Source organism: Alligator sinensis, unplaced genomic scaffold (assembly GCF_000455745.1).
Source record: "Alligator sinensis unplaced genomic scaffold, ASM45574v1 scaffold215_3, whole genome shotgun sequence".
Taxonomy (NCBI): Eukaryota; Metazoa; Chordata; order Crocodylia; family Alligatoridae; genus Alligator; species Alligator sinensis.
Window position 1 is genome coordinate 360,034 of NW_005842175.1, and position 10,283 is coordinate 370,316.

Below are 10,283 nucleotides of genomic sequence, written 5' to 3' on the forward strand. Positions count from 1 at the left end.
GTGCTCTGCTCCATCTTGGCTGTGAATGGAGTGCAGGAAGGGGCCCAAGCTTCACAGGCTGAGGTAACACCTACTTGAATGAGACAGGGCAAGTTTGGGTCTGTGGGCAAGACTGTCACACATACACAAAGCAGCTGGAAGGCAGGATCCAGCCCTTTGCCTTCCAATAAGGGTTCTGTGCCTCTGGATCAGTTTACAGGTCATGGGACCATCTCCCTCATACTAGCACCACTTCCTCTTTGGACTTAAATGTGCTAAGACAACCCCCCCACCTCCATCCAGAAGGAGATGGAAATGTCTCCTCAGCACCAACAAGGGGCAACAGCAGGGGGGAAAAAAGAGGCAGCAGGGACACTCCCAAACAGAGGAGTTCCCAGACATACTCTGTCCAGACAGGCTCTCACTCAGGCAGAGGCATGAGGAAAGAACTCTTTATTTCCCATAAATACAGCAGATTTCGCACCGGGCGGTTTTCTTTAAATCCTTTTCCATTTATAGAATTTGCACTGAAAATATATACAAGTCAGTTCAAGAACCAAGCAAGATCTGCAAAGAAAATCCATACAAAACCCTGAAAGAGACCAAAAAAGAAAATAAGACACAGCAGAGGCCCAGCTCAGGGACCTTCCCTCCAAACATGGGGTTCAGAGACTTCCCCCAGGGCAGAGCACAATGGCACCAGCTGGTCTCTGTACCATCCAGGCAAGGCCTCCATCCATGCTCTCTTTCTCCAAGCCCTTTCTAGGGAGAAAGTGTTTCCTCATGATTCAAACCACTGTACTCAGATGCAGCCGTCCTAGAGTTCAGAGCCCAGGAAGTTCCTGGGCAGGGGAAGAGGCATCGCTATAGCCTGCAAGCTGGTCAGCAATGTAGTGATAGTGAAAGGTACAGCTTTGCAGTTGGGCTGTCAATGCCCTTATTGTACCAGCATTATGTTCCAGCAGATACCAGTTTTGTGTCACAGTGATTGAGCTGCTGGAGTCCCCAAAGCTGGGAGAAAAGCCTGGAATCTGTACCAGGAACAGTGCCATCTGCCTCCAAGAAAGCCCTGGAGGAGCTGGGGCCCCTTATCAGTAAGCAACCCCAAGCCAGTTCTGTACAGACCAGCATAGAGAAATGCCCACCCCCTACTCCCAGTACAATAAAAATAGGGATCCTAAGGAAGCAGGATCCCCCTTCTCATTGCTCAGGTGCTCCTCCTGGTGGTGACCTCAGTAAGAGACGGTCTCATCTACTGGCCCTTTGGTTCACCTGGATGGGGACAATGAAGTGAAAGAACCAAGAAAACCCCAAAACAGAAGTTCAGTTAGTGGGCTGAGTGCGTGAACTCCTTTTCACATCAGGGTCCTGCAAGGGGTGGGGAGGGAAGGCTGGAGCAGCACAATCCTCCTCCAAGGGTTACAAAAGGCCACATGTCCCTTACCTAAATCTGTGCCTGGCAGGCCCCAGCCAGGCCTTCTCACAGAAGGCATCTTGGCCCATGGACACAGGGCTTGCTATGGATCCCCACTGCTTGTGGCCGCAGGACAGACCTTTCCTCAATTCGGTGTCAGGATCCAGGTCCCAGCCTACAGGTCACTAAGCTGAACACTAAACCACCACACTGGTCCTCTGGCTCTTCACTACCCACCCCCAAACAGCTTTGGCCATGAATCAGAGCAAAGAAACCCAGCAGACCTCTGCTGCCCCAAGAATGGATGCCTACTTTTCAGCAAAGCAGGTCAGTATCCCCAGCTTCACCCAGGCCCTGTTCAGCCTTGATCTGTGCCCGCTTCTCAGCATGTCACAGGCATAGAATCATGACAGGAACCAGAGTAGAAGATTAGGGCACAGCTGCAGGAGGGAGCTCCTTAAGCTGTGGACCAGGTGAGTTAGTTTGCTGGCAACCAGGGAGCAGGAAGCAGCTCAGGGGAGGGAGCGATGCAAAGACCCTATGCACCCACACCAAGAAAAGAGAGTAGGTCCTTGGCTGTGTGGTCAGGCTGGGGCTTGCTGCACTACCCTGTGCTGATTCCAGCTCCACTCCTGCAGAAAAGGAAGCAGGGTTAGGACAGGAACAGGCTGGAGAGGCAGAGCAGCTTTGCGTCACCTCCCTTTGGCTCCGAGACCTCCCACCATCCTTCATGTGCTCTCCGGCCCCAGCCCTTCACTATCCAGTGCCAGAGCAGGAGAGCAGCAGCATCAGCTGAATACCAGCCCCAGATGAGGCCCCTGCCATCCTGAGGGAAACTGGAGCAGGGCACCAAAGAGCCACCAGGATTCAGAAGCAGCCCACAGGCTGTAGGACCTAGAGGTTCCCCCAGGACTCTGGAGGGGGGAACTGGTCCACATCCCCCATCTCGTTGTAAGTCTGCTCCCCCATGGTGAAGGTCAACTTGTATCGTAGCCTCACTTTCTCCTGGGAAGGAAAGAGACAGGAAATGTGGTCAAGAGGTGTGCCTAAGACCATAGTTTATGAGAGCAGAGGACTCCCCATCCCTGAGGCACAGGGTGGTAGGGAGAGTGGGAGCAAGCATGAGGAAAGGAAAGAGAACAGCCTGAGTATCATTGGCAGGGTCAGCCACAGGGAAGGCCTGTGTGCGGCAGGGAGGCACTATTACCTTCTGTGGGTTCGCAAGCAACAGGACTTGGGTGATGGCAGTTGGGTGGACGATGGGGTTAAATGCTGGGAGCTCTGTCCCTGAGGGAGGCTGCAGCTTGACTTTCATCACCTGTGGGATCATGAGATCTCTCAAGTAGCAGCAAGTAGTTTTGTGCCCCTATGAGAGGCAGGTACCCTCCTCCTTCTAGCTCTTGCATGGGATCCTGCTCTCTCCTCCCCTCAGGAAGATGCCCTGGCTCCCCAGAGGGCACTCAGCCACTTGGCTATGGAAGAGCCAAGAGGTGGTTCTTGTTGTCCCACTGATCTTGGACTCCCCAGAGGAGAGGAACAACACATCCCACCCCCACATTCTACAGAACCGAGGTGAAATGACTTGCCCACAGACACTCAGCAGAGGTTAGTGGCAGAGCTGGGAACAGGACCCAGGCCTCCTGCCCTCCCTCTCCCCAAGCCTGTAGCATTCTTCTATAGCCCCGAGCAGTTATTTTCAACCAGGGGGTTGTGAGGCACGAGGAGATAAAGTACAAACTCAGTCTTGCCCCTGCCTGGCCCCCCACCCCGTTCTTCCTCTTTTCAAAGGCGCACACACTGTAATATATGCATTACTTCTGAAATTACATGCCACTCAACTCACAAAAGTTATGGAGGGGTGCCAAGTCCAAAAGGTTGAGTACCACTGTCCTAGAGTGTAGCTGTTAGTTGTGGGCATGTGGTAAGAGAAACAACCCTCCCAGGCTCCACTTGGACCTCTGCCTCTTCCCAATCCTATCTGCCCCAGAACTGCTGGCCAACAAGATCCCTTGGTACTGGGGAGGGCCCTTACCTTGGGGACAGCTGACTGAAAGACAATGTTGCAGATAGGGAGCGGGGCTGTGCTGAGCATGGAGATCACCACCACCAGCACGTCAGGCCGCTCGGGCAGGGAGTCTCGGGCGAAGTGGAAGAGGACACGGAAGCCATGCTGGTCATAGACAGTGACGGGGAGGATGCTGCCTGCACAGTGGCGGGGGAAGCAGAGTCAGTAGGATCAGAGAAAGAAACCCTCAACTGGAGCTTCCACCCAGATGAGGGGGTGGAAGAACCCACTCCCTGATGCCAGTGATGAGGAGAAATCTTCTGGACCCTTCTCCAGGCACTCACTTGGCTTGATTGACTCCAGAGGCACTGTGATATTAGCTAGTGAGATCTCCTGGGGTGACATAGCAGCAGGGGGCCCCACCAGGGCAGCAGCAGGGACAGCTCCAGTTGGCATGGGAGCAGTTGTTGGGAGCGAGGTGGAGGGAGGCTGCTCCGAGGGAGAGGGCTGGGTAGTGGTAGGGTTCAGGGAGATTTTGCCAAGCAGGGCTGGGGTACCCGTGATCTTCACTGAGGCACCAGAGCTGCTCTTGTTCTGGAGATCCCGCAAGGTGAGCCGTGGGGGTGGCTGCTTCTCCCTGGGGACAGAAGGGAAGAGGCTGTAGGAACAAGTGTGCCAGACAGGGCTCAGGAAGGGTGGGAGGAATCTCACCCAGAAATTCTTCCAGGTGGAGTAGGCACACAAGACCCTTTTTTGTCCCTACAGCATCTTACCACCGGACTTGCTGAGACTCTGGAGGCAGTGACTGTTGTAACAGAGTTTTCCCCAGCAGGTCCAGGTCATCCAGGCCACTGGTGGCAGAGGAAGACTTTCGTGCAGGAGCTCCCGCATCTGCTTGGGTTGCTGAAGCAGCTGTGTTGGAGGGGATGCCAAGCTCACTGCTGTCTGATGACTGCAAGGATGACGAGAGGGCAGGCTGCATCACCACGGGGCTGGACCTAATGGCTGAGCCCTGCTGTCTCCAGGGCACTGACCTCATCACCCCATGCAACCATGAACTCTGGGTATGTCCTCCCCCAAGCCCAGACAGTGATGAGACCTCCCCCACCTGCTCACTGCTCCAAACCCCTTACCTGAAAACTGTTCCAGCCACTGCTGCCCATGCCCTGTGCAGAGGGGAGTGGTGGGTCATTCAGCCCTGGAGAGGAACAAGGGAAGAGGTCAGAAAAGGGCCTTGCTGGTAACTGGGGGAAAGGGTGTATTCACAAACAGCTTGACCAGGGCAGGGAGATAAGGGGCAGGAGATTCAGGAAGGCTGTCCTTCAGAAGGAACACACTGATGCCACCAGACTTCTATAGTACCAAGATGAATATGAAGAAAAAAGCCGATTGAGCACATTTCAATGGCATAGAAGCCTGAGTTCCTGTTGAAGATGGTAAAGACACTGCCTATGATTTGTTCCATAGTAAAAGGGCCTTGCTGACAGAGAGGGTAGCACCTCTTGCTCTGGCTTCAGAAGCACAAGCTTGAGTCTTTCTCTGGCTGAAACAGCTCCAACTTGTCTCACTGTTCACCTGAGACCAAGATCTGGCAAGGGGCTTTCACAGCACTGTAATTTCTCCTTTGTGCCCCAAAAGCAGCTACCTCCTCTTGGGTTTCTCTTCATGAGGGGCCTGCTGGGCCATGGGAAGGAAGGCATTTAGGGCATCTTGCTGCAGATTCAGAGATGGGCATTTGAGCCTTGTTTTGAAGTCACACTGAAGGCCACGCCCGCATGACCCAGCTTGAAGTAGGTATCAGGAGAGTCTGGAGGTAGCCAGACATGAGGGTAGCCACATTGCTCCCTTGTGTTTTGCTCCCTTGTGTTTTGCTGGCTGCAGACAGCTGTGCTATAGCCATGCTAGCCCAGTGAGCAGTTATGTTCAGAAGGACCTCTGACCTTATGTTGTGCATCCACCAGCAGACCACAGCATTTTATGGAAAGCTCCTTCTGCAGCAAGAGCACTGGTGCAACAAATACCATGTTCAACCACAGTAGTGGTGAATAAGATGCAAGGCTGGGACTGTCTTCCCTAATTAACTCTTCAGTCATTCCCACTTCTAGGGAAAAACAGTAGAACACTGCAGCTTTCCTCAGGCGCCTGAAGATTAAGACTCAGAAGTAAACTGAGGTCCACCCACCTGGCAGTGAGGAGCATTCCCTACTCCAGCCTTCATGCTCTCTGTCTGGCTTTCCAAGCTCCAGTCCACCCCACTGTAGGTTCTTCATAAGGTCTGTACTTTCCCAATTAGGCATCCCACCATGTTAATGAGTAGATGGCCAAACACTTTCTGTACCTCTCCCCTCACCTAAAGACATGAGCTCATCATCCAGCAGGGAGATGGAGCTGGCTTGGTCAGGCACAGGGACTCCAGTGCCACCTGAGAGAGTGGGTAAGGCTGGGTAGGAGGGGCCCGTCACCACCATGTCCAGCCCAGACAGGTCCAGGAGTGCAGAGGTGCTCCCTGTAGGCAGGAAGAAGTGGTGGTGGTAAATGAAAAGCTTCAAAACCCCTATCCACCCCCTTTCTTCCTCTGCTGGGAACTGTGTCCATCTCTAAGCCCCACCTGGGTCATGTGGTGATCATGACTTATCCTGACCTGGGGGTCACATAACCCCAGTGCCCATCTTTACTCTCCCATTCCAAAGCAGCAGGACAAAGCCTGTGCATAGAGAGAAGGGCTGGGTAATCTGCTAACCTCCTTCAGTACCAAGACTGCACACTTCTGCTTCTCTGTTCAGGGTCTCCTCACCTTGCAAGGGGCTGACTGCCGCTTCCCCTGTGGTATATCCCCCTTAGGTTCCCTCCCTCTGGAGGTCTCCTCACCTCGGAGGGGGCCAGCCACAGTCTCTCCGTTGATCTCCTCTCCTTTAACAAGCTGCTTGTACAGGTTGATCACCTGTGTCAAGTTGTCATTGGCTTGCAGGATTTCCGCTGAAAGAGGAGGTGTGGGGGGACATTGTAGACAGCAGAGAGGTGGGTGCCTACTGACTGTTCAGCCACAGGCCCTGGATCCCCTTCTTGTTCCTTGTAGAGTCTGGACACTACATGTTTACACTGGAGTAATCAATGTAAATTACACCAGAATACAGGAGTAGACAAACGAGCAGATAATCTCAGGGAACCTGCATGCAGTAGGCTGCTATTACAGTAGCAGAGGAGGAGGTAGCAGCCTGCATGCCTCAAGCAACAGTTAACCTAGGCTAGCTGTGGGCAGATGACATGTGGGTGTAGTTTTACCCCAATTAATTCCCCTCCCTTGAGAATTTCTACACTGAATTCAGGCAGATTACTCTGGGGTAGGGCTGCACAAGGCTCAGAGAGGGAAGCATATCAGACACACCAAAACTAGCAGCCAGCTGTTGCAAAGACATCTGTCACTGCAAGCTGATGTTCCAGGCATGTACACACTGCCTTCAGCATCTACTGTGTCCCTACCTGCCCCCTTCCTGCTGCACTTGCCGTGTTTTTCCCCCCCAACCCCATCATGAAACAAAGGGTACATGGCAGAATGCCTGCCACCTCCCAGCCACCACCAGCAGGTCAACCCTTGTGAACAGCAACCCACAGTCTGAGTGGGGCTGGGGTGCCATCTAGTGGCTGGAGAGCGATGCCAAGCTGGCCAAAGGGGAGAGGGAAGAAATGGGGGCCTCATTCGCTCGCAGCGCTGATACAGCTCCTGTGGGAAAGAAAGGGGGCTGAGGCAGACAACAATAAGAGGTGCTTGGCAGGTGATGGGGAAGCCTGAAAGCAAGCACCACCCTGCCACAGGCTGGGGGGGACTGAAGGCCCGGTTGTGAGGGAAAGAAGAGAAAGGACTCCTGGCACCACCCCCTCCTCACCTTCATGAGGTCCTCATTGCTTTCTGTTGTCTCCCCCTTGGTGTAGCTGGTCACCATCTCAGTCAGCAATTTCACGTTGTTGTTCACTTCCTCAATGGCATTCACCCTCTTGGAGATCTTCTCCATTCGCTTCTGGTCCTGAGGCACAACAAGCAGAAGTGGGCATAGGTGGGGTAAACTAGGAAGGGGGTCTGACCTTTCTTCCCCCTGTCCCTGCTGCAAGGCTAGGAAAACACAGTTAAGTCACCCACTTCAAATGGCATTTAGAGAGACTAGGCAAGTGTCACTGTCCCCAAAACAGCTCATCTGAATGGACTCTTCTCTCCTGAGACTGTCAAGCAACCAGCTGGGCCACAATGAGACCCAGCACCTGGCCGAGAGGCTAAGAATGCTCCAGCAGTTGGTGCCGCGGCCACTGTTGCATGCTCACCAGCACTGAGCTCCCAGACAATCAAGGAGAGAAGTCATTTCCAAGTCACCCTATCAGCCTCTTTGCCCTTCTACTGATGCAGCTGGAAGTGCCTTTATTTCCTGCCACAAGTGTGAGGTGTCAGGTCGATTGGTCACTGGCTCCATCCTATCCCACTACCTCTCAGCATGGTGTTCCAGGTTTCCCCACCATGCTACAACAGGGAGGCCTGGCCACTGAGCACACCACAGACAGTACCCCCTCCCAGCAATACTACATGAGGCAGTGGGCCCACCTCTTGGACCATCTCCTTGATGAGCTTGTTGGCAGCTCGGAGGTCCTCAGGGTGGGAGCTTTTCAGCAGGCGAGCCAGCATCTGCAAGAGATGGGGAGATATGGGGACTGGTCAAATGGGACTAATCCTAAAACACAGCCAGGTGGAACCATGGGTCAGTCCCAGAACAGTTCTCAAACTACTCCATTCATGCGGAATGAAGATTGGAAAGATTTCCAATAAAAATCACAACCCTCCCTCCCTGAGCACAAAGTGACTCAGACACAGAAGTGACTTCAAAACTGCCTGGCAAAGCCTGTGCCCATTTTTTGCTTCTTTCTGATGAACAATATTTCAATTTTTTTTTTTTTTTAAATCCCCACCCTAGCAAGGGGGGGGGGGGGGGTGTCTCCCATTAGAATTCAGCTTCATGCCAGGCACATTCCAGAGCTGAACAACCCTAGTACCCAGGCTGACAAAGACGTGCAAATGCTGGACTGGGGAGGGACTTTGAGGTCTGGCCTACTCATAGTTTTTGAAGTTAAAATAGTGCAACCTCTAGTATGTGGGTTTGACTGGACCCTATTCATAAAAAGAAAGTACAGCAAGTTAAAATGCGTGGCTGTACCACACAGCTACTCTGTGGTAACTCTGTGCACTCATCACAGTTTAGCTTTCCCCTACTGCAGAGAGAGAGAAGTCACATGGGCAGCAAGCAGAGGTTTCTGTGTGGTAACCCAGCTACAATGATGGCTGATGGCAAATGGCTCGAGAGATGCAAACCAGCTGGGCAATAAGAGGGTCATGGTGAGAAGGAAGAGGGTGTGAACTGAGCTGGAACCACTTTATGCCATGTGGCAAGAGGCTCCTGTGACACACAGTGATTAAGTGTCAGAGTTGCAGCAGCTGCTGGGCTAGTGACAAGGCTTTGCTGAGCTATGGTCATAAGCAGTGTCCTGTGACATGAAATTCCATGATACGCTTTCAGCCTCCAAGGGAAGCCTGCTAGATAGAACCTTTCTGCTGACTTTCTTTGGCTCAGGCCCTCCACGTATCCATTTTTCTTCTTGGTGAGGATAAGTACAGGGAAGAGATGACTCTGCTGTGTCATCCCTGCCTGGAGGTCCCAGAGAAGGCACAGGCTAAGAAGGCTTCATCCTGCTACTGAGCTCTTACCTTGGACTTCTCCTCATCATCAAAGATGATGTTTTTGGGCCGGGGTGGAGGTGGTGGGAAGGGAGCATCGTCTGGCAGCTTTGGGTCGCATTTCACAATGCCTGCAGGGGAGATGAGCACAGAGGTCACCATGTTCAAGGCCTTGCTTCACTGGAGCAAACAGATGGCTGCTTTCTGCTCCCCACTGCAGCCCTGCTTTGTTCCATGTGATGGCATCCCATCCCCTACAACCAGTCATATCTAACCACGGGCCAATTAAGGCTTGCAAGGGGCAGATCTTCCTCTTGCCTCCTTGTCCCCCCCAGTGACTCTCAGCCAGGTCCTCTGCAGCATCTCCACCACCTAATAGCAAGTCACTGTATGCCCAATGGCAACCTCTGTCCTCCACCTGGCCTTTTGGAGGCCAAGCTACCAAGGGTAAAGCAGGTGTCACCTCCTGCCACACTATTCCACCAGTTCAATATGCCAAGGACACCAGCCATTCTTGCTTGGATTTCCAAGGTAACCCTATTCAGTTTCTCCAGATTCTGAGCTGGGCAGCCTCCCTGAGAGGACCAGAAGCAGACAAACCTAGAATCCATTTGGCCTGTTTCCTTCACCACAGATGGCTGGAGAGAAGAAGGCTCTTGCCCCTGAAAGTGTGAGGCTCTCACCTTGCTTTTTCAGCATCTGGTAGGCCTCTGTAATCTTCACCTCGAGAGGCAACCCCAGCGTCCAGCTATACATCAGCTCCAGGATCTTTGACTTCACCTTCTCTGAAGTTCGGCTGCCAAGGTACTGAGGAGAGGGGGTGGAAAAAGAGGAAGAGGTGGTGAGCTGATTTGGAAGGAGGCAGGTTCATCACCTTGCACAGAGAAATGAACTGGCTTCCAACAGCATGGGAGAAGGGTAAAGGAAGTACAAGAACCCACATGGCTCCTTGCAACATGGCCCAACTACATTTGACTTCCAGCACACCAGAGGGTGGGTGGTGTACCAGAGCAGAGATCTTATGCTCAGATGGTAGCCAGGCAGCACCAGGCAGTGAGGGGCATGTCAGTGACACAGGGAAGGCCAGTCCAGACTCTGCATCCTTGGAAAGGAAGGGTGCATATTGCCAGGGGCATGGGCCTGGTCACTAACTGGCCCGGCTGAACACAGCA

The 10,283-nt window shown here is 53.0% G+C and overlaps 1 protein-coding gene across 1 annotated transcript in view; it reads right to left on the reverse strand.

Annotated features, from left to right (window-relative positions):
• Positions 1 to 3: 3 nt before the first annotated feature.
• Positions 4 to 10,283, reverse strand: part of GGA1 (golgi associated, gamma adaptin ear containing, ARF binding protein 1) — a 13,874-nt gene continuing 3,594 nt past the window's right edge. The window contains exons 4-16 of the mRNA XM_025206853.1: positions 9,795 to 9,918; positions 9,142 to 9,242; positions 7,987 to 8,067; positions 7,283 to 7,420; positions 6,759 to 7,119; positions 6,267 to 6,431; positions 5,749 to 5,904; positions 4,532 to 4,596; positions 4,172 to 4,350; positions 3,743 to 4,035; positions 3,426 to 3,595; positions 2,601 to 2,711; positions 4 to 2,398 (exon numbers count right to left, since the gene is read on the reverse strand). Of these exons, the coding sequence (XP_025062638.1) occupies positions 2,288 to 2,398; positions 2,601 to 2,711; positions 3,426 to 3,595; positions 3,743 to 4,035; positions 4,172 to 4,350; positions 4,532 to 4,596; positions 5,749 to 5,904; positions 6,267 to 6,431; positions 6,759 to 7,119; positions 7,283 to 7,420; positions 7,987 to 8,067; positions 9,142 to 9,242; positions 9,795 to 9,918 (2,055 nt within the window). The 3' untranslated portion in view covers positions 4 to 2,287. The remainder of the gene's footprint in view (positions 2,399 to 2,600; positions 2,712 to 3,425; positions 3,596 to 3,742; positions 4,036 to 4,171; positions 4,351 to 4,531; positions 4,597 to 5,748; positions 5,905 to 6,266; positions 6,432 to 6,758; positions 7,120 to 7,282; positions 7,421 to 7,986; positions 8,068 to 9,141; positions 9,243 to 9,794; positions 9,919 to 10,283) is intronic.